The sequence below is a fragment of the Talpa occidentalis genome, unplaced genomic scaffold (genome assembly GCF_014898055.3).
Source record: "Talpa occidentalis isolate TD23 unplaced genomic scaffold, MPIMG_talOcc4v2.1 talOcc4.3, whole genome shotgun sequence".
Lineage (NCBI taxonomy): Eukaryota > Metazoa > Chordata > Mammalia > Eulipotyphla > Talpidae > Talpa > Talpa occidentalis.
Window position 1 is genome coordinate 123,694,877 of NW_023603184.1, and position 24,594 is coordinate 123,719,470.

General features: G+C 39.8%; 1 protein-coding gene across 1 annotated transcript in view; it reads left to right on the forward strand.

Annotated features, from left to right (window-relative positions):
* LOC119254822 (aldehyde oxidase 2-like) overlaps positions 1 to 15,628 on the forward strand; it is a 75,257-nt gene extending 59,629 nt beyond the window's left edge. Inside the window, 6 exon segments of the mRNA XM_037521878.1 lie at positions 711 to 776; positions 886 to 1,074; position 1,489; positions 3,800 to 3,966; positions 13,459 to 13,533; positions 15,452 to 15,628. Of these exon segments, the coding sequence (XP_037377775.1) occupies positions 711 to 776; positions 886 to 1,074; position 1,489; positions 3,800 to 3,966; positions 13,459 to 13,512 (477 nt within the window). The 3' untranslated portion in view covers positions 13,513 to 13,533; positions 15,452 to 15,628.
* The last annotated feature ends 8,966 nt before the right edge of the window (positions 15,629 to 24,594 follow it).

Here is a 24,594-nt window from a genome sequence, read left to right on the forward strand (position 1 = left end):
AACAGAGAATCAGATGAACAATCAGCTCAATTATTTACTAACTGGTCTTCAGGCACACCAACAAACCATGGACTTTGGAGTCACTTAGGTGTCAAAAAACCATGAATGGAAAGACCTTCTGTAGTTACGTGCAGTCCTAGATTTGAAGAGCTTGGCAGATGTCTTGCCACCTCTAATGTTCATGGGTTTCAAAGCAGTGTTAATCAGTTAGTAGGGATTCTGGAATAACTGGAGACCATTTGAATTATTTAAAAAAAAAAAAGTTTTCACCCAACTAAAACTGAATACCTAATTGGCTTTATTAAACAATCTATGAGTTAGGCAGCAGCAACCTACCTAGCAATTAGAAAGATGCTCCAAGGATTTATACAAACTAGAAGGCTTTTATAAGCAGAAAGAAGTTGGGACAAAGAGGCTTTTAACAAAAGAAAAGAATCATTTCAGGCCAAGATTACCTTCCCTTAAAGGAAGGAGTGGGAGGGTCTTTTCAGGTAGTTTACCTCACTAGTACTGATCTGGAAATTTCAAACTTACTGGTTTAAAATGCCTGGACTGTGAGGGGTTGAAATCACAATTAAGTTAGATGCTAAGTCTTGGTTTCAGCATAAGTGACTCCGGTTGGGGCCTACTGTCTTCTTTTTAACAGAATAAACCTTAAAACAGTATTTTCCTTCAAATTTTTATGATGAGGTCATTTTAATTTTTGACAGAAAATCAGAACGGACATTGTCATGGACGCTGGTTATAGCCTAAATCCAGCCATTGATATTGGGCAGGTAGGTGCTTGGCCACTTAGAAGATGCCCTTCCTGAGACTCATGGGGGGTAGGTCAAAGCCTTCTAAAAGGCATACACTGTCACAAAGCCTGACATTGCCCTCCTTCAGATTGAAGGTGCATTTATTCAGGGGATGGGCCTTTATACCACTGAAGAGCTGAACTATTCCCCGGAAGGTGTCCTGTATACTCGAGGCCCGGATGAGTACAAAATCCCCACCATCACTGACGTCCCAGAGGAGTTCAACATCTCCTTGTTGCCGTCATCAACAACCCCACTCACCATCTATTCATCCAAGGTAAGCTCCCCAGCCCTAGTGTTGTAAGTGAGAGCAGGTGGACAAAATAAAAAATAAAGATCAACCTTTATCGGGACAAAATTTGGATAGACTGTAAAAGAAAAGTGAGATTCAGAGAAAAGAAATGATTCACCCAATGGCAATTCTAGGCCAAATATTTTATTTATTAATATCCTCTTTCACTGAAAGCTTTACATTCATCAAAAAGCTTTGCTCAGGGAGAATAACATTTTTACTTAAGCGCCTTAGACTAAAATATTAAATGGGATTGAAGCACGATGGCACTAAAATCTTAGAAAGCAGAGGCAGCATGGAAAGAATCTTGGACTGAGGCCACAGAAGACCTAGGTTCCTGCCCCAGCCCCAGAAGCTCACTATGAACTTAGGCAAATCATTCACGTGTGAGGGAGCCAGGGTCTTGAGCCCTGCCCAGATGTGAATTTATTATAGGGCAAGGAGAGAGGCACCCCAGACCCTGCAAACCTGCCTGCTCTAAATAGCTTCTGCCATGCACCACATCAACACAAAACAAATGAGACTTTAATGGGAAGGAACTTTAATACAATTAGGAAACAATACAGGAAAGGCAAAGAATATAGTTTCTAAATCAAGCACCCAAAGTTACCCGTCCCCTCATGGGTAAAAGTCCATCCAAATGGGATTGGCCCAGAGCAAGGCCCCAAAGCCTGCCACAAGTCTAAAGCATCTTCCAGTGGGGACCCACAGAAAAGGATCAAAAACAACCAGACAAGTCTAGAGGGAAAAGAGCAAAATCAAAATCAAGACAAAAACTGCCATTGTCACCTCCCCACGGGTCTCTCACTCACATCTGTGTCACCCAGTCCACAACCAAAAAGCAAACACAGTTTCTTCACGTGTCCCTCTGTTCTATGTGCCTCCTCCAGGTCTCTTTCTGGCTCCATCCTGCTTCCTTCCTTCCTCCATCTCCTCTGCAGCTTATTCTCTCCCTGCTTAGCTCCACCCTCCCTTGGGTGGAGCAGGAAACCTGGAACATTCCCCTTTCCTGGGAACCACCCTGTTACAGATCTAAGCATTGGTTCTCAATGGGAGGTGAGGGCAATTTTCCTTCCCTCCCCAAGGAACACTGGACAGTGTCAGGAGATATTGTTGTTGCAATTGGAAGGGAGATGTTCCTTCTAGTGGGTCGGGGCCAGGGATGGAAGCTGCTAAACAAATATCAGTATACAAAGCAGACACCCCCACACCTCCCTCACCACCAACAAAGAATTACCTGGCTCAAAATGTCCACAGTGTTGGGAAACAAAGACATCAATGCTTAGTCATTGCTAAAGTAGTAAAATTGCAAATTAAAATAAAGATCAGCACTTGCTCACATTACTGTATACAAATTATGGGAAAACTACCCTGGAAGTAGAAACTTCATTTAGATTTGAGGTGTTTTGTTAAATTTTTCGTTACTCTTTTGGGGAACTTCTTACTAGGGTTGGTAATTAATCCACATATATGCCAGAATTTTGTCATTTTCAAACTGCACCCCATTTCCAACCCAGGACCTCCTTTCAGGTGTATAGCGATGGGTGTATGGGGAGAGGGGATAAGAGGAGGATAAATTTGAAAGGAAAGACAGTCAGCGGGCCATTAGATTCTCACTAGACTGGAAATCACTCAAGAGAAAAAATGTAAAAGGAAGCTCAGCACCCATAGAGAGCAGTTGTCAGGCCAGGAAGAATAACAGGGCAGGCAGGAGGACCCTTAGGGTCCTTGTGACAGCCGCTCACAGCAGGCCCTCAGAAAAGTCCCAGGTTTGCTATATGATAATGACAGAGGCCAGCCAGGCCCCAGGCAAGGTGCTGAATACATTTGCATTTGCTGAACTTTACTACACCCTGTCAGTTGATACCGCCCACATTTCACTGAGAAAGAAACGGGGCTGGGAGTGATATCTCACCCAGAGATGCAAGGAGCGAGGACCAGGATTAAAGCTAGGGCTTGCCTCTCTTAAGTCAGGGGTTACAAATTGGGAGCCAACTGGCCAAATCTAACCTGCCCAGGTATTTTCTTTGACCTGCACAGAGTTTTTAAAAGTTAGGGACGTTTACATTAAAATACAAATGTCTAAATTCTCTTGAAAAGTTGGATCATCTGATCACTTGGGCTGCATTTCTAGAAGGCAGCTCCTTTAAGGCAAGATGTGAGGGTATCTCTACTTCACCATAGTGTCCATTTTTCCTTATTGTCCTTCACCTGCCCAAATCACTCATTTATATTACCTCCCTGTTTCTTGCAGATGATGGATTTGCAACCTATCATCTGGCACCAAAATCTGTAGGTGCTCTTTCTCCCAGATCACCCAGTCTCCCCTAATCTTGGAGTCATAAGGCATATTTAACTCCACTCATGAAGTTGGCCAGTTCAAATCATTAAATGTGTTTTTCTAAATAGGGTAACCTGTCCTCACCACACATACATGCACACACACACACCCTTTTCCATTGAGCAAAGATTTAACCTAACTAAAGACAAGAGAGGATTAAACACGAGAGGTTTGAGTGGTAATGGGATTTTGAAGAGCACACAGACTTCAGTCTGTAAATCCATCAACAAACAGTCATTGAGAACCTTTTATTTTATGCAAGATACTGTGTCAGTCTTTGGAGAGACAATAGAACAGGACCTGACTGATGACCTCTGGTGTCTTTTAGTCTAGCATAGAAGCTGCTGAAGCAAATGTGATTTCTTGCAGGGCCTGGGGAGTCCGGGATGTTCCTGGGGTCATCTGTGTTCTTTGCCATCGTTGATGCTGTGGCCATGGCACGCAGAGAAAGAGATGTGGCTGGGGACTTCATAGTGAAGAGCCCTGCCACGCCAGAGTGGGTTAGAATGGCCTGTGCAGATCGGTTCACAGAGATGGTATGTATGGGACCACTGCTTATTGTCCTAAATGGTGATCTTTCTGTATCCTGTGTCTTAGAGCTTTTAGGTAAATTTATAATTGCATCTGTGTCTAATCAAATTATAAGATACAAAATCATTCAATTATAAGATGACAAAAATAAGTCATACAGCTATCTTTTGTATATGTACTAATTTCAACTTTTAAAAAGCATTTCCCCATCAGTTATTCAATATGACCACCTAAGCAGTCCTGAAGTGCGATAATTTATTGTGCTTCAAAACTAAGTTAACTGTGAAACAACTAACTGATTTCACCAAGCTCTTATAAATATTCCCTCCTTCTAGCCTATGAATCTCTCTCATCCTTCAATAAAAAACAAACATAAATAATAACCCAAGTGTGACATAGCTGCAATCGATCATGTCACTCTTATATTCCCCACACAAACATGAAGAACACACAGTCTACCCATCCTTTAGACATCACATGATCTTATTGCCAACTGCCGTTTATCTACTTCATTCCATTTCATGACAATGCCTGCCAGCCCAGAAGAGAGGACACAGGAGACTCACCTGCCCTATACATGTGTATATACATATACACATACACGTGCATGCAGCAACCCCAAGCACAGTCAGCATTCACTCAGCACTGTACTTTCGCATGTATTATCTCATTAATCATGACCATAACTCTATCAAGGAATAACACTTATTTCCCTCATTTTACTACTGAAGAAACAGATATAGTAATTTGCCCAAGGTCAAGATTCAAACCAAAACTGTCTAGCTCCAGTATAGTATATTTACCTCCTTGAGAAAAAAAAAAAATGATTCTTGATTTTTTACTTCCTAAATACTGCTTAAAAGGGAGTGTCATAATGATACCGCTCTTTTCCTAAATAATCCATTTCATGACCCATTCCCAAGTTATACTCAACTGTTCGCTCAACTTTTCCAATAACACCAACCACCCTGTAATTTCATTCCAAGTTTTCTCAGACAATGACTCTGCTCCTCAAATTGCCATTTGCTGATGGCAGTGTCTACACAGAAATGATTCCAGTAATTTCAGGTCCTCGCGCGACCAAGGCCAGGGAGTTGGCTACCTCCATGCAGGAGTTTCTCATCAGGGCTGATTTGGGCCTTGTGGGCTGTATCTGCTCATTCCCAATAGCACTAGAGGTACAGTAACTAGAGTCATGTGGCCTCTACCCCAAACAAAAACTTATGCATGTCTAACCTTTAAAAGATCGTTCTCGGGCCTCCCCGGTGGCGCAGCGGTTGAGCGCTGGGTTGCGAAGCTGCCCGCGGCCTCTGCGGCACCAGTTCGATCCCCGGCTGCTCCCCGGCCACCAGAGGAGGGTCCCACATGGCGCGCAGACCTCTCCTGCCGCCCGCTGCTCCCCTCAGCAGTGTACTTCGTCATTCTGCCTGCTCTGCTCCCCGCTCTGGCTCTGGTGAATTCTCTCACCCTCCCGTGCTTCTGACTGTACCCAGTGCATGTATAAAGAAAACAAGCAAACAAACAAACAAATAAATAAATAAAACATGCCTCTATTTAAAAAAAAAAAAAGTATATTAAAAAAAAAAAAAGATCGTTCTCAATTACATTTTCAGTTAAAAAAAAAAAATAGCCTTTTCTGAAGTGGGCAGATTAAGGAAACCAACATCAGAACACAACAAAAAGATTCTTCTAATCTCTTCTTGCCTAAGCTTAACATATTCAGTCTTCAAATGGTCTGGCTCCTAGAAAACAAATTCCTTCATTTCCAGGATTCTAGGTCATTTTTAATAGTCCAGTTGTCAGGCAAAGCAACTCTGTCACAAATCAAAGTGAATCACTTTGATTTCCTTCATCTTTTGAGACTCAGCCTGTTGACTACTTGGTCTGTTTGTGAAATCCATGTTTACTCCTAAATCTGATGGTTCAAGTGAGCTAAGGACTAAACATAAATAGATACATGGTTTCTGAGTAGCACCTCATGTTACAAATAAGGTGTGATATTAAAAACAGTGTTTGTATCTTTATAAAAGTAACACATGTCCATTATGGAAAATAAAGAGGAAAATTAAAAACAGTCATAATCTCACTAATTAGAAATAACCATACCATTTTAGTGTGTGTATATATTTGTAAATGCACACATGCATACACATACTTTCACCATCATGTATCTTTATACCTACATATACCTTATTTACATACTTACTTAACAAAATCAGGATATCCCTAACATATCTGAAAAGATTTGAACAGTATAATTAGGAGTGACACTGTTGAGCTTTTATTCACAGGAAATCTGGATTGAGAAGATACTTTCCCCATACAATATCACTCAGAAAATAGTTGCTTAAAACTAAAAAGAAAACACCTGGCCAAACTTATCATTTTTATCCACAGACACTGGAATAAAGTTTTGGAGGCAGAGGTGGGTGTCATTTTAACTTCTCAATAGGAAGCCTCTGGTTATTGAGGCTTATTGAGAGTGATCATTTATCCTTCATACTTTTCCTGACCTACAATATTCCTGGCCATTCCACTGACTTCGCATATATTTGACATGATAAAACTATAGGCCTGTTGAAATCCTTGATAAGGTTTCAGGGATGCAAGAGCTCCTCAGCTGTACACCAACATAAAGAGTGCAGCCACCTTCAGCAGGGCCTGCCCAGGGGGGACAGCGAGGAGGTCCTGACTCTCAGTGTAACAAAGAGGATAAGAAACACACAAAATATAGATTCCTCTGCTACTTCCTGTCACAGAAAATGGCAACACACCTCTATCCATTGTTACACAAAACAGAATGGTAGGAGTTGACTTTTCTTTCTCATACTCAGCACCCAGTCCTCATCATGTCCCGTTAGTTTTAACTCCTAGTAATTACAACACTATTTTCTTGATTTCTAACCACTATGTCATTCATTCACTAAACAAACACTGGTTGGGTATCTGTGAGGTGACAGGCACTGTTCTCAGTGCTGGGAATATTCCTATGAATGGCACAGAGCAAGCTGCATTCTTGGAGCTTACCATCCAGATAGACTAAGTCCAATGGCCAGCTCTCTAGCCTGGTCAGCTCAGCCTCCTGCCTGGTCTTCCCACGCGGACTGGAGCAGAGATTTATTGTGTGACAAATACGATCATGTCACTAGCACGTGCACAAGGCAAAAAAGGTCCTTTTTCACTCCTAAGATAAAGCTAAAACTTTTAACCAGCCATGTCTGTAAGCCTGTGAAGTTCCAGTGTAGCCAACCCTACTCCATCTCCAGCCACCCTTAGTTCCCTGCCCCCTCTTGCTCTACCCCAGCCACAAGTACCTTCATCTGACTGTTCCTGTTATCAAGGACAGAGGTCTTCGCTAAGCTCTTCCTGCTGCTAGGAACCCCTTCTCTCTTCTCCTTCTCACCTTTCATATTTTAATCAAATTCTAGAAATGAATTTTATACTTTCCTTCTTACATAGTATCAGGTACCAAGAGTATAGGGGTGATCCAGACTCCCAGGTCCCTGCTCCCAAGTTGTTTACAGTGTAGCAGGAAAGAAAGACAAATAATTCCTATGAACTATAAGTGCATTATCAATGCTGGGTCACCCCATTCGTCAATAGAACAAAACTATTACAAAACTGTTAGCTTAGCCTCTACCTTTTTTTAAAATTAAAGAGACCCCAACTGAGATCATTCATCATACAATCATTCATTCATCTAATGTGGGTATTGAGCAGCTGCCATGTATCAGGCACTGCTGGGGGCCTAAAGAAATTGTGAACCAAACAAGTCCTGCCTGCCTGGAGCTTATACTCTTTGGGGGATGTCAGAAAGTAAACAAGCAAACAAAAGCACAATATAATTTCAGGTGGTGAAAATTACTGTTAAGCAAACTGGAAGAGTAGGGAGCTAGAATGTGAGTAGGACATTATTTTGGATTACTTGAAATAGCTCATTTGAGAACTTTTCTCTGGGGTATTCACATGTGAGCCGAGGCCGGAATGCAGTGAGGGAGCAAGCATAAAGTTGGTCATGTTGTGTTCCAGGCAGAGAATAGCTAATGCAAAGGCCCTGTGGTAGTTTGAATGGATTTAAAGTAGCCTGGGACTAAGCAGTTCTCACAAATTTCCATCTTCATAGCTTTCTGATCTTGCCTCTCTGGTAGAAAAAAAAAAACTTGTAACTGAAAGGCTGCAATTGTTCTCATTAGCAAAGAAAGAAAAGAAATAGAAATGTGTGACCACACCACTTATCTTCACATCAGTAGGATGAAACTGGATAGTTCTTTCGATCAGCTGCTTTCCTGGCACCCAGCCTCTCTCTCATGATCCAGGTCTGCTTTAGAGCTTTAGAAATTATGGTTCATACACAAGCAGTCCTCCTGGAGTTCTGACACCCTGTCTCCTCACACAGGCTGGTCTCCTTAAAGCATCTTGGAACATATCTAAACCTGTATCAGAATCTACATTTGATTGAACTACAATACAACATGGTTTTTTAAATTGAAATACACAGTGATTTACAGTGGCATAGAATACTGTGTTATGCAAAAAAAAATTTTTTTGTTTTTTGAGAAATACAAATACCAGCACTGTATTTGGCTTTTGAATAATGTCAGCAATACAAAATTTGTTCTGACAGGAAAAAAAGTCAGGTGCTAGAAAATAAACAGTGGAAAGTCCAAAACCTCCTCTTTAATTAACTTCTTTCTAACTATAAAGCAAATAAAGCCTACTTGTAGCTTTTTTTTTAAATAGTAATGATGGTCAACCACTCAGAACTTCTTTTTGGAGTTTAATAAAATAATGCATTTATAATTACTATGTAAATACAAGTCATTCTGTAAATATTAGAGTTAAGGTCTCCACCAAAACACCTAACTATTAACAACGTTCCTCAAAATATGCCTCTCCCAAAGGCCTTAAAAAGAGTTCCCATATTAAATCAAGTTGACCTGCTCTGGGCAGAAAAAACAACTCTTAAGACTAGCAGTCTCATTTTCATGGAAAATTAGCTTCAAGCTTCCATAAAGAAGCAGTAAGAAGGCTAGAGCTTGTTGCAAGAAGTTCTATTTAAACAAGCCTTTACTGTATCAAAAGATTTTGATACCTATGGCTTTGGTTACCTCCATCAGCAGTTTGTGATTCTTGCTTTCATATGCATCCCTTCTCAGGTTGCTGGAGGTGGTTTCTCCTCAGAGCCGGAAGAGCAGCCTGACAGTCAGACAGGGCCAGAAAAACTGCTCATATAGAGACAGAACTTCCCTTTTGGTGGTGGGAGAAAGAAAAATGTGTTTCTTGGATTATGTGTTTTGTATGGTCATTTAAAATTCCATTAGGGAAAAAAAGTCAATTTCCCCTAAAACTGCATAGGAAATACCTAATTAACACTTTCAAACAAGGATTTTTCTTCAGAAATAGTGATTGTGTTTTTTAAAAAAATATTTAGGAACTAGAGACATTTGGGACACCACATCCTTAAAGAATAGAAAAATATTACCTTGGAAAATTTGACAAGACAGACATAAAAACCTTTTGCCTTATTCTCACTAACAGAAAAAGTTATTAAAGTAACTATGAAAGCATGGCTTGTGTGGGTCGCCATAGTTAAAGCCATGTAAAGCCAAGTAGAAGATTCGGTTTCCATCTCCCAGTAGCTAAAATCAGACAACTCAGCTTAGAAATACATTTGTAAACACCATTCAGCTCAGCCCGCATTTTGAAGGGGGAGATTTATGATGCTGACTCGTAAGAAATTTTTGCAAACACAGTCAATTGCTATGCCATGTGTTACATTGGGGTCTGACTTACGTAACTTAATGGGGAAAAGTTCTTTCACTCTAGCCCAATTCCAAATGGCAAGGCCTGTCTTGCCCTCTTATTCTGTAAGGTTGGGTAGTGTCTGGAGACCCTTATCCTGATACAACGTCCTTCCTCCTACTCTCATCCTTCTGTAACTCTGCTACTGTCTCTATCCATGTGGAGAAGATTGTCCCCTCCTTCTTCCTTTGCATTTTAGATGCCCAGAGCCTTAAAAGTGCCACCTAGTTGGTTTGGTAAAGGGAGACCTTCCTGCCAGATGAAGGAGCAGAACATATTTCCTGTGTGCTGCCAACCTGGTTTACCTACAGCACTCTCAGCTCAGTCACCCCCCAAATACTAGTCCTCAACCCATAACCTATGCACAGCCTTGCATTTCTCTGAGTGGGAGGAGGTGTGCTCCATATCCCACAAGTCTGCATTCTATTTCCAGTGTTGTTTCCAACAAGTGGAAACATGTTGTCTCCAGTCTGTTCTGTTGGAAGCTAAGCCACAGACAATTGGCAGGGCCTGAAAGCAGCACAAACACTCAGACACATGGGTCTGTGAGATGGAGCACAGACATCACAGCATGGCTCAGGAGATGACTCAGCACCGAGACTCCGTCCCCCCACCCGACCCAGCATCTTCCTCAGAATGCTGAGCCGTCATCCTGTCCTCATGTGTGCACACATTCGCACATGCACACACGCTGGCTCACATGCACCTATGCACAGGTGCATGCACACACTCAGACAGGCATGCACTCATTCTTCATTTCATTCTTCTCCTCACTACCCCTCACACTTTCTTGGGAGAAATTTTATTGGCATTCTAACAGGCTGTGAAACTGGTTCCCCATTGACTATGTTCTTCCCAGGATACAGGGGCTGCATCTTGTTCCCTGAAATACTTGGTGACTGATAATTCACACAGTGACCTTTCAGAACACTGAATGGGGAATTGTCTAATACTGTTACCACATATTTTTCTATCTAAAAGCTCTCCTTCCTGGTCTCTGGAAGAGTACTTCTTTGGTTGTGAGAAAAAGAGGAAGGGAGGGCACCTAAAAAAAAAAAAAGAGGGCAAAACTGGAGGCATCACTCAGATTAAGTAAGAAGGTGGTGGTGGGGAGAATGATGCTGAATGTAAAACAGGAAATGGGCAGCCATCTTCTCTGGTCAGGGAAAAGATTGGTGATGCACTGTTTTAGCTTAGTGGTTAAGACATAGGTCCTGGAGTCAGACGGACCTGGGTTGGAATCTCAGCTCCGCCTTTGATGATTTCTTTTACTTCTCTAATCACTCATTTTCCATATATATAAAGTAGGATGAAAGGTACATGGAGATAATAATTGTACTTAATTTAAAGTGTTATTATAAGGACTGGATAATATGTGAAAAATATTTAGCAGTTGTCACACATAATAGATAGTCAACATACATTGTGGATGATGGTGATGATGGCAGTGATAATGGTAATGGTGGTGATGATGAAGATGAATGACTCACCAGAACACCTTCAGTTTCGATGATATACTCAATGAACTCTCAGAATTTAAAAAAAAATCTGTTAAACTCATAGTTATGGTTTATTTTAGTGAAAGGATACAAATTAACATCAACAAAGGAAAAAGCAGAACAGAGTGCACAGATGAAAGCTTCCAGATGCCTTTCTCCCATAGGATAATACAGACAGCACTTAATTCTCCCAACAACAATGTATGAGAAGATGCACAAAGTTTTGCCAACTAGGGCAGCTCACCTGAGCTTTGGTGCCAGAATTCTTACTAGAGATTTATCACACAGGCATAGAAAACCTGCACAGCTGACTTGAGTCACTTAGTTACTCAGTGTCCAGTCCTTCTAGAGGTCAAATGATACCACATGGCCCTCAGTCTCAAGTAACAAAGATACACTTACTAGGCAAAATATTTCAAAGGTTGAGGTATTATCTCCCAGGATCTGGTCAAGGGCTAAGCCTTTCTCTGAAATGTGCAGGGTTTGGACAGAGCAGGCCTACTGAGTTTATCTTTTGCTGCACAATGAAGAATCCTGGACTGAGAGCAACCACCATTGACCTTGAGACCAGTGAGATGGGGCCCAGATAGAGCTCAGAAGCTGAAATCTAATTAAAAGCAGAATCAGTCTTGACTCATGGTGAATATATTTCCTTAATTAAAAATATCAGAAACCAAGCAGAGAGAATGCAGGAGGAGGAAGGGGGTGATGGCACCATGCAAGTGAGAAGATAAAGAGAAGGAAATCACAAAAGGCCAATGAAGGCAGCTTAAGTGCTAAGGCTGGGCCTTTGAGGTCAAAAAAGAAAGTTATATCCTCACTCAAGGAGTTAAGGAATAATAGAGAACCAAGAAGGCCAAGGTAGCAAGAGAATGAGTGTGGCGTTAAGCCCCAAAGCAGAAGGGCTTTTCTGGAGCCCTGGTCTGACGAAACTAATAGGAAAACAGGTTTTGGAAGAAACTAAAAAATGCCATCACCTTTAGTAGAAAAACTAACTGGAATCTACCTAAAACTGGACTGAGGAGCTTTGGCCCGTATCCAACCCAGCCTGGGTAGAACAGGCTGATTCTAAATAAGATAACCAAGCAATCCCCACAGAAGTTGTTAAGAGAATAAAGGAAATCCCTGTGAGAAGAGTAAACTAGGCCTCCACTTACATTTCAATACAGATTAAAAGTAAACAGTAAGAATAGAATTTGTAAAGATAACCTGCCTATTTAAGATATGGGTTGTTTTTTGTTTTTGTCTTTTTGTCTTCTTTTTTATTTTTCAGAAATAAGTATTAGGGGCAAAGCTTTTTGATACTTTCACAACTTTTCATTATTTGCAGAAAGTTGTTTTTATTTTTAACACCTTGTTACTGAAAGTCTACCTTTAAAACAAAAACATGACAAGAACAGAGAAGTGCATGTTCTGCTTTTCAGTCAAATCAAAGAGGGGGGAATTCCCAGCAGAGAAATGAGACACTGAGGACCACAAGAAGGACAAACAAGTACTTTCTGTAGCCCAAGAGAGTGACTTAAGCCTGGGGTTTTAACTAGCAAGGGTGTTATAGGGCAGAGCCGTGAAGCCAGGAGGCCAGCGAGAGAGTGAGCCCCCCAAGACCCACGTGTCTGGTTTTTATACCAAACCTATCTGCTTAACTCCACCCTCAGGTCCCAGCCACCTTCCCTTTGGTGGTGATGGGATTTGTCTTTCCCAGTGTCTTGATGGCTTTGGTCTGGAGTGGGGGTGGAGTCCCCCACAAAGCCTGCATGGAATTAGCTCAGGACATCCTCTCCCCCTAACAATGGCACTGTACCATAGGCACTATTTGGCTAATGATTAGCTCTTCTCAGGTCACCTACAGAGTAGGTATGTAGACTCTAGCCCAAACACAACTCTCAGCTGATCACTTTCCCTTCTCTATCCTCCTCCCCCAAGCGTTGGCATAGGATACATGGTTTTTGGGGATTCACATCTGGGATGCAAAAAGGTAACTAATCAAAGTGCCCTCTTAGCAATAGTAAATGTAGCACAATCACAACACCTACCAACTTTTCAGTTGTCGTTTGAAAGGTACAATCCAATTCCCCAGGAAAATTCTGCTTCCTCCCATCAGAAAAGTTTTCAAAACTACATATTTAACATAATTTTCCTGGTGACATATTGCAATGGTATTATGATATTAAGTGTTTTATTTGCATTCTTTCTTAGATCCCAAGAGATGACCCTAAGACATTTAAACCTTGGTCTATCCCTATAGCTTAACATGCTCTCATTCCCTAACAGGTAAGTTCAAGGAGCTAAAAGGTAAATACTAAAAAAAAAAAAAAAAAAAAAGGATTAGCTATCCAGTGTTCTTTCAGATTGTATTCAGTGGAAATTTAGATGTATATTAAGTTTCATTTTTAAATTTTATGCATCATTTTAACCTTTTTTCACTAAACATAAACGACTTTGGTGCTGCCACATAGCAGCTTCTCTGTTTATTTTCAAATAAAATATGAGAATGCTACAGATTAAGATGTTCTGAAGATCCTACTCCCTGATCCTTTTGACAATCACAAATTCAATGCAAAACACCAAATTGAAATCTATTGATTACTGCATTAGTAGTTAACAAGCGCTGTTTGCAAGCGTTTTTCCACTGAGTTCAACTACTGCAACTTGGTAATGCTACTTAACACAACATGTAGAGCACTGAAGGCTTTGGAGAGTGGCCACCTAAACTATATAAATGCTGACAAAAAGAAACATTTTCAGTGTTAGAAAATTAAGCTTTTGCTTTTCTGCACATTAATGGCCAACAACAGAAAAACTGAATGTAGAAGAGATATGAGAAGGCAAAGTTTGGTCACCAATCTAACTTTCCAATTAAATGTCCGAAACAACCAGCCAGCATTAACATATGTATATTTAATTCCATTGTGTTTTGTTAGATAAGAAAAATTTGCATTGAGACTTTGGCTAAATCACACTAAATAATTGATTAAAGTTTTTGTTTCTCCTTTCACAAGAACAACAAAAACCAATATGTCAACATTTTAAATCATATCTGAAATTATCAGAAAATACTAACCTGAAAACATACACCCAGGTATGAAAAGCAGAATACCTATTTGATTATTCTCTCCTCACTCCCCGTCCCCCTTCTACCCCTTTTTCTTTCTCCTCCTTCTCCCTTCCCACCCCCCAACATTACATGTGGCTACAGTTGCAAATTCACTCTGATGCTTATATCCAGCAAGACACAAAGTGCACAGCATTGTGCCTGACACTAGTACTCAATAAAGTGTAACTACACATACAGAGGGACACACACACTCAGATTTGTTAATACTAAAATTTTAAAAACACTTTGGAGACCACCAAAGAATGAATTGGGTTGTCAAGATTTTGTACAGGGGCCTCCCTAGTGGTGCAACGGGTTAAGCACCCCACTCTGGGGCAGTCCACAGCCTCTGCAGCACGAGTTCGATCCCTGGCCAGCCAGGGAGCAACCCACATGGCGAAGCAGACCTCTCCTGTCTTGCCCGCTGCTCCCCTCAGCAGTGTATTTCCATGGATCCGCTTGTTCTGTTCCCCACTCTGTCTCTGGTGAATCCTCTCAACCCCTGCATCTCTGGCCTGTACCCCATCTCTTGTATGCATAAATAAATAAATGTTTAAAAAAAAGAGAATTTGTACAGACTTTGCAAATGAAGCCATCTTCAGATTGCAAGACAAATTTAAAAGCCAAAAAAAAAAAAAAGCAAAATAACCTCTTGCCACTTTACCACTTAGAACTAATTCGTGTGTCAGAATTTTCTCCATACTATGCAATTAAAACAAAATGCCAGATATAAATTACATTCTGTGTCTTTAACTGTCATCCTTTACCTACAATTTCAAACATTTGTATTTTTCAAAGTAGTTCGGTTCTCATAGATTTGCTTTATATACAAGTGTTAAACATTAACCTTATTACATCCATAGCACAAAATCGTATACTTGTGTTCCTGCCAAACATTTTGAACCTGAGCTAAAAAAGCACAATCTTATCTAGCTTCTTATTTTATAAATGAGGACATGGATGCTAAAGGAAAATAAGTACCTAAATGTTTTTATTCATAGCTGTAAAAAATTTACAAGTCTTCAACTATTGTCCTCACAAAAATTGAGAAATTTGCACACTTTCTTTATAATTATTCTATTTTCTTATTTTCAGGTTTTAACAAGTGAAAAGATGGCTTTTTAATCCTAACTGCACCCCAAACTGATACTCCTATACTGTTGTGAACAAAATGACAAAATTTAGAAACATTATTCAAATCTGATTACATCAAGAAGAGGAATGAATGAATCATTATTTACTTAGACTATCCAGCCTAGAGGCCACCAAACACTGCAGTAGCCACATTAAGCAATGTCAGTGCTGATTTGTTTCTGAAAATATGATGTAAATATTGCTGTTAAAACAAATTTTTCCTTTCTGTGACCATCCAACTTAACAGAATTTGTAATATGGGTTATAGTCGGAATGAAGGACACATCTCAGTAGACAAATATGATTACTTTCCCCAGTGATTTGTTTGATTCAGTGGCCATAGTGTTATAATACCACAAGAGTTCTAGAAAGTTTGGAATCGTTTGGTTTGTTTTTACCAAAGTTTGGTATGGGTCCATGTATGTGCATTTGACAGAAAAGGAGTGGGATTCTCCTCATGTAGAATTCAAAGAGGAAATGCAAAAACATTTTCAATGTGTTATCACCAAACCCTTTATTTTATTCTACTTGCTTAAGAAAGTATCAGTTTCAAAAACAATTTGTTGTTCACTTTCCCATATATTGAAGTGGGTAACGCAAAGCAAAAGAATTCTACATTGTAATCACCCTCTGTTGTGTTTCAAAACAAGCAAGATCCATCAAATTCCATTTATTTGAGTTTTAGAGGCCTTCAGAGGAGAAATCAGTATAGGAATTAGGCCTTATTTGTCAGGGAAGAAGCTGACACTCTACCTTCCAGAATTCACATGACTAGGTTCACCAAGCCACCAGCTGCTGTGACTCCTGAAGTGGTGAAGGAGGTGAGGTTGAGCTGACCAGTGAGAAGGTTGGTGACCAGTGAGGGAAGTGGGACAGAAGCACAAAGAGAAAGGAAGCGGGAGTGGAAGGATCATGGGTGGAACAAAAATAATGCAAAACACATGAGCTGAAGACCGGGGGAACTTGGTGGGAGTGGCCGGGATGAAGTAAGTTGAAAGTAATAAAAAAATGTTCTGGCTTTTTGAAAATAAAATTCTTAACTGTGTGATCTAAAATGAATGGGAAAATTTCATTTCATCATTTGTATCATTTTAATACTGGTAAATACAATCTGTATTTTTTTTAATTGGATCTATTGGGATTAAGGATGACTAATGCACATTTATTTTACAACAAAAAGAGAAGGGTCTGAATAAAAATAGTGGGTGTGAGTTGAGGCACTAAAATCTCAATAGCATGGATAGCAATAAAATACTTTAAAAAGACACATTTGAACATAAGTAAGACACACTGGAAGTCACATATGAGAAATTAGTTCTCTGGGCTCAATAAGCATTTTAAATAATGAAGTTTATTTAAAAAAATTTTAATAATATAGTCATGTAGTTCAAAAGTATAAAAAATTACATGGTACGAAGATACTCCCTCCCATCCCCCTCCAAGTAATTTTTACACAAGCAGAGTGTAACTGCTGTTATTAGCAACTTTTTTCCTTCAGCCAGGTCCCTGAATCACTAGCCACACATGTCAAGCACTGCTCTTAACTGCTCCCACACACAGATGGGACACAAAAGCCAGATGTTGGGATGTTAGGGGCCACCTAAGGTGACAGGACAAGTAGCTGGTTCCTGCCCCTGAGATACACCTGCTGGACCCACTGAGCAAGGAGCTGTCCCCTCTCTGTCCAGACAGTTCCATCGCCTCCCCACCACCAGCAGGATACTCAGGCCCCTAACAGTGAAAATCAGAAATGCTCCTCTTGGCCTGTGAATCTTCCTATTTCTTTTCCTGGTCTTGGGCACACATGACGCATTTGTACTCAGGCATTGTGGGCCTGGGTTCTCTGAGGGGTCTCATGTAAAGGAAAAATGACCTGCTCCCAGCTCCTGGAACAGTGAAAATTAAGTCTTGATGTCTCATAAAACTGGGTAGACAAATAGCCAAAAAAAAAAAAAAAAATGCTTTCTGAATCATATGATGCCCAAAAGAAGTAAAAAAATTAGGCGGATAGCTGGAGTCAGAAAATAAAGGCATTGTCTTGGTCTTGCTACCACAACCTTCAATGAGTCTATATTAAAATATCACTGAGTGAGTACAAAACTAGAGTGTTCTTTCCTTCACACAGCCACCCATGCTCCCTTAACTTCACATTCAGATGATGTCATCAGCTGTCTGGCTGGTCTTACTCCAAACCATTCTGCATATAGGTGCCAGGATAATCTTTCTCAACAACTGTCACCACCCACTCCCTCACGGAGTACAGGAGTAGAATTCAACAGGACTTCTCCCAAAAAGGACTTTGCTATGGATTGTGTGTAGTGGTCACCCTTTGTTTTTGCCTGCCTGGGGTGTTTTCCTTTGGGAAGTTGCCTGCTCTCTGGTCCCCGGGTTGCGGGCAGCTGGGAAAGACACATGATAAGCTGGGTCAGAGGCTTTCTCCAGAGAGTTAGACTCTTGAGCAAGGTACACAAGGTTAAACGGCCACTGGAAGCAGATTGCCTGAGGGAGAGCTCATGCACAAGCTCAGCTGCTGGGATCCTCAGAGATGGTAGTTTCCTTCATGTCAAGGCATGATTCTTTAGTTCTGTCCTCAACTCTTTGAGCTACCCAGTATCTTTCCAATTACGTTTGTTTCCTAGGACAGGGTAACAAAATGCCACAGATTGAGTGGATTAAATATCCTCCCATAATTCTGAAGACTGAAGTCCAAAATCAAGGTGTTGGAGGGGACATGATTTCCAGGAAAGAATCCTTCCTTGCCTCTTCTGGTGGCTCCCGGCATTCCTTGACTTTGCTTGGCACGCAGCTGCATCTCTCCAATCTCTGCCTCTGTCATCACATGGGCTCCCTCCAGATGCAGAGAAACTGGGAAGAACAGGGCAGGGAGAGGGCCACCCCAGACCCCACAAACCTGCCTGCTCTAAATAGGTTCTGCCATCTGCCTCATCAACACAAATCATATGAGACTTTAATTAAAAGGAACTTCAATACAATTAGTAAACAATACAGGAAAGGCAAAGAATATAGCTTCTAAATCAAGCACCCAAAATCACCCATCCCCTCATGGGTAAAAGTCCACCCAAGCAGGATTGGCCCAGAGCAAGGCCCCAAAGCCTGCCACAAGTCCAAAGCATCTTCCAGTGGGGACCCACAGAAAAGGATCAGAAACAACCAAACAAGTCTGGAGGGAAAAGAGCAAAACAAAATTAAGATAAAAGTTGTCGTTGTCCTCCCCATGGGTCTTTCACCCACATCTGTGTCACTCAGTCCACAACCAAAAGGCAAGCGCAGTATCTTCACGTTTCCCTCTGCTCCAGGTGCCTCCTCCAGGTCTCCTTCTGGCTCTCCATCCTGCTTCCTTCCTTTCCAGTCTCTCCAGTCTCTTCTCCAGATATGAATTAATAAGGAATAAATAGCCCTACCTAGATTATCCTATAGCTAACAATTATTATATATGCCATCATAGTAGACCTTGTTGGATTTTGTTTTTTAATGAATATCTTAAATGGTATATAACTTATAATGTAAATATTATGATCATCCAAAATGCTTCTTCTCCCTACTCAGCTCCACCCTCCCTTGGAAACTGCCCTTTCCTTGGGACCACCCTGTTAAAATTTTACTTCAGTGTTTCCTATAACAAGTCACCTCATGCTGGGAATCCCTAGGTGGATGAGTCTTATTGTATACATACTCTGAGGCTACCACTTCTGTACTGGTCAGTTTTTAAAAAATGATTTAAAAGAAAATTATTTGTATCCAAGAAAGACCTAAGAAATCCTCCAACGTTGTTTTAATTAAATTGAATTCTAATTTAATTCATCATAAGAGTAGATCCTGAAACGCATCATGAGACAAAGTCTATTTTTTGCATTAAATAAGTTGACATTAAATTTATTTAATGGTAATCGGTGATCTTTGGAAGAAGAAGAAGAAGAACTATAATATAGCCATTATATTATAGTTTACTTTGGAAGTAAAACAACCCTACTTGCTCACAAAATTGCTGTGAAGAATTGTAAAATGCATGTGAACAGTAAAACCCTCTACTATGATCCCTCTATTACTAGTACTAATAAAAGTACACACCAAGTAGTAGCAATAGTATTTTACTATTACTGCTAGTAGTGTTACTGCTGCTGCTAATCTTACCATTACTAACTGCTTTATTATTATTATTATTTATTATTATTTATAATTATTATAAAGCAGTGACTAAATTCTATTATTTTAGTTGGTTTTCCATTTTTTGGTAAATAACTTTACATCACACAAGGACCCCGAAATGTGAGATTTAGGTTATAAAAAGACATCAAAGAAAGATGGCCATCTAGATATGACAAGCAACAGTTCAACATTTGAGATAATTTTCTGACACAGAGATGTTTATATGTGGGTCATCAGTAATATTTATTGTTCTTTAGTTATACTTTAGTGTACTAACAGATATGAATTAATAAGGAATAAATAGCCCTACCTAGATTATCCTATAGCTAACAATTATTATATATGCCATCATAGTAGACCTTGTTGGATTTTGTTTTTTAATAAATATCTTGAATGGTATATAACTTATAATGTAAATATTATGGTCATCCAAAATATTTACTTAGTAAGTTACCGCAAACTATTTTCTAAATAAACTTTATAGGAGCAAAGAGTTTTCACCTTATCTCTCATCCATTATTGTAGAGAGGGAGTGGAGTAAGGGGTGAAAGAGCAAGAGAGAGGGAATAGAAAAATACCAGTTTTCTTAAATCCCTAAGCCTCAAAACCTAAATAAAGTACATATGTTTAACAGAAGAGAAATCACTTTTAAGAAATAGCCTATTTACCAAATTTTACTAAAATATTCAGATAATCAGCAATGTTTATTTTTGCTTTTCATTATCTTGATTATAACAAATAGAGTTCTCTGAATAATATGACTACTATTAATAGTAAAGTATCTGTTAAAATCATAGCTATTAAAATCATTCTGTGCAGCAAATAAAAGTATATATGAGATTGCTAGCCACTAAATTATATTCAGCACATTTTCATAAAAAATGAAATTATTTGAAATCTTGCCACTCCTCAAAGCTTTCTCATTGTAAAAATGTTGTGGAGTCTATGAAAATACTTCTAGACACACACACACAAACACACACACATACATATATGTGTATGCAAATATTGTGTAAGATAAGTATATGTATTTGATATAGTAGTATTTAAGTCAGGTTCTAAGGTGTTCTACTATCTTTTACCTAAAGCATAAAAGTACAAAATATTTTTTGCAGATCATTTTCCAAGGGAAGTGATGTGCTTTTTGAAACAAACCCAATGAATGTTCTTAGTTGTCGGAATAAAGATCTATTCTTATTTGCCCTTAAAAAAGAAATGTTTATCGGGGCTCCCCTGGCGGCGCAGCGGTTGAGCGCTGGGCTGTGAAGCTGCCCGCAGCCTCTGCAGCGCCGGTTCGATCCCTGGCTGCCGGGCGAGGGTCCCACATGACGCGCAGACCTCTCCTGCTGCCCAGCTGCTCCCATTAGCAGTGTATTTCGTCACTCTGCCTGTTCTGCTCACCGCTCTGGCTCTAGTGAATTCTCTCACCCTCCTGCGCCTCTGACTGTACCCAATGCTTGTATAAATAAATAAATAAATAAATCTTAAGGAAAAAAAAAAAAAACTGGAGAAAAGTGTCCAAAGCCATTTTAGAAGTCTGGAAATCAACCAAAGGCCAACAACAAATTGAGGGATCTTTATTGATGAAAAACATTCTTGTCAAGAAGGGAATACTAAAGATCAGAGTAGGAATCAATGAAATGGAAAAAAAAAACCAGAAAAATCAATGAAACTAGAAGATTTTGCTTCTTTGAAAGCATCAAAAATCCAATAGTCCCCTAGTGATATTAAACAAGAAAAAAAAGGAAAAGATTCAAATTACCACAATCAGGAATTAACAAGAGATATCACTACCAACTTTACAAATATTAAGTTAAAGGATTATAAAAGGATATCATGAACAATTTTATGCCAACAAATTAGACAATGTAGATAAAAGGATAAATTCCTAGAAAGATATAAATTACCAAAGCTGATTCATGAAGAAATAGAAAATATGAACAAAACTATAACAAGGGATTAAATTATTAATTAAAAATCTTTCCCCAAAGGAAAGCCCAGACTTGTATGGCTTCACTGATGAAGTCTACACAAATGTAATAGTGATTAATGCTGGGAGCGATTAATGAAATATTTTCATTCATGAAATGAGTCTTAATTCAAAGGAGGGAAGTTCATCTGGTCTATCAGTGATGAAGGGAAGTTCCAAAATACTTTTATCATAATACATTGTCTTGAATGTTGCTAAAATTTCGTTATATTTATACACGACATCTGGCAAGTAAGTTTAGCCACTAAAGAATTATCGGAGCATTACATATCTAAATAACCAAGGTATGATATATGATAACGGATATATGATATCCGAATATATGGTATATATCATATATATACCATATATCCAAATATATGATAACGGAGCATTATAAATCTAAATAACCAATGACAAGGCACTGAACAATGACAACATTTTTTTTTCTGAGGCAGCCTTAGGCCTTAACAAGTTTTCAAAGATGGAGGTTGGCCTTTCTCCTCAGATAGATAGCAACTATATTGCTGGGGAATTCATGAGGCACACACAGCCAAAAGTAGTGACCCACAGTAGTCAGAGGACTAGAATTAGAACACTAAAATCCTCTCCTCTGGCTGGGATTTGACTTCCATTCACTGAACATGTGACATATGATGATGAGGCATTTACAGCTACTGTGCAGGTGCCAGAGAAACACTGTACCAAACTTACAAGAAGAAAACCATCCAGCTGTGACCTATCCTTGTTTGCTTCTTACCCAAAGGCCCTGAATTCTATAAAAACCCAACTAAGTCTTTAATCAGAGAGACAACTACTAAAGGGGGTCTCTGGAGTTATCTCTTGTTTTATCAATTGTAATAAATCCCAATCCTCTTGTCTCCCCTTGATCTCCTCTTGTCTCCTCCACTTGGTGTCTCCAATTGTCCCTTCATTACACTCTTGAATGAAGTACTCAAGGACCCGCTGGGTGCAGCTTTTAGCAGCTTTCCAGTAACATGTTCACATCAGCTTTAGTGACTAAGAAAGGCTTAAGGTTAAAGGTAATTATTTGAGATAAGGTTTGAAATAGGAAGCAGAATTTTGACCGTAGAAAATGAAGAAGGATATCTCAAGAAGAGAGAACACTTGGTGTGTCCAGGTTGACTAAGGCATAAAATTCAGCTGTTTGAAAACTTTTTCTGCTCTATAATTAGAACATTTTCCATGCCAGTTCACTGTACCTACTTCCATGGTGCAGCTACTCCCATGGGCACAACCCGAGAGCATAGGTAAGACAGACTGCTTGCCATAAATAATTCCCCATAATTCCCCACCCTCCTTTATTTTCAAGATATATGTAAGAATGCAATGAGTGAAGATGATGTTATAATAAACCTCAAGCTGCTTTAATTTTTAAAGAACTCATCTTGCTACTTTTATAAAGTTTTTAGTCAAAAGCCACAACAGATGGTAATAACAGGTGAGAACCACTGATATGATAGTAAGTAAAAGTAAAAAAAACATTGGTCAGAGCTAGGTGTTCTTGAGTACAAACCAAGGCATTTAAACAGTGGAGAGAAATGATTTAGGGTACATTCAGGGAAGATTATTCTAGAAGATTGAAGAAAGCCATAGCAGTTAGGAAGTTATTGCAAAAGTCCCAGTTAGGGGTAATAACTTAAATCAAAATGGTAGTAGTAAAAAATGAGAAAAGTGACAAATATAAAAGTTAAGTTTTATGAGGGAACAGGTATGACTAGTCACCTCTGTAATTTCTAGTGATCTCTAGCGCAATAAATATTTGAGTGGATAAGCAAAAAGGACTTGGTGGCAAAGTAGTGTAGTATAGTGGTGGAGTCAGATGCTTAGGTTTGAATTGAGCTCTTCAGTTTACTAGCTTTATGACCTTGGGCAAGTTTTTGATTTCTCTATGCCTCAGTTTTCCCATCTATAAAATGGGGCTAATAACAGTTTCTAGATCATAGGGTAGTTTTGAGGATTAAATGAGATTAATTACAAAGTCCTTACAAGAATATATGATACATACCTGCTGTATGAAAATATCTCTTATTTTTTTTAAAGATTCATCCATTCATGCATATAAGAGCTGGGGAGTAGGCCTGAGATGTGGGGGGTGAAGGACCCACCAGAGACAGAGTGGGGAGCAGAACAGGCAGATGTATTGAAACATACTGCTGAGGGGAGCAGCGGGCAAGCCAGGAGAGGTCTGCTGCACCATGTTGGTTACTCCCTGGCTGGGCATAGAACTCACGCTGCAGTGATAGCTTCATATGGCTGCAGATAGCTTCATAGGTTGCGTCTTTTTTTTAAAAAAAAATTTATTTTTATTTATTTATACAAGCACTGGGTACAGTCAGAAGCATGTGAGGGCGAGAGAATTCATCAGAGCCAGAGCGGGGAGCAGAGCAGGCAGAAGGACCGAAGTACACTGCTGAGGGGAACAGCTGGCGGCAGGAGAGGTCTGCGCGCCATGTGGCACACCATGTGGGACCCTCCTCCGGTGGCCGGGGAGCAGTCGGGGATCAAACCGATGCTGCGGGCAGCTTTGCAACCCAGCGCTCAACCGCTGCGCCACCAGGGAGGCCCTTCATAGGTTGCGTCTTAACCCTTTGCACCACCAAGGAGGTCCAAGTATCTCTTATTTGTATTAGTGAAACATCTTTAACAGAACTTCAGAAATGAGAAAAAAAGTTTTGGGAGAAGAATAATCTACAGTACTGAGTATTTAGTTTGGCATTCCAATCAAGTTACAAGATAATGTGGATTGGGCACTTAAGAAAAAGGTTGGGGGTAAATTTTGAGATCTACATGTCTCTTGCCACTTTCCTGTGCTCCCACAAACTCCACTCACAGGAGTTTCTTTCAATTTCTCCAACAGGATAGAGATTTTCCTTCCTATCTCAGGACCTTCCCACTACTACTCCCTCAGCACAGAGGGAGGACACAGAACCTGAACTCAAGAAAT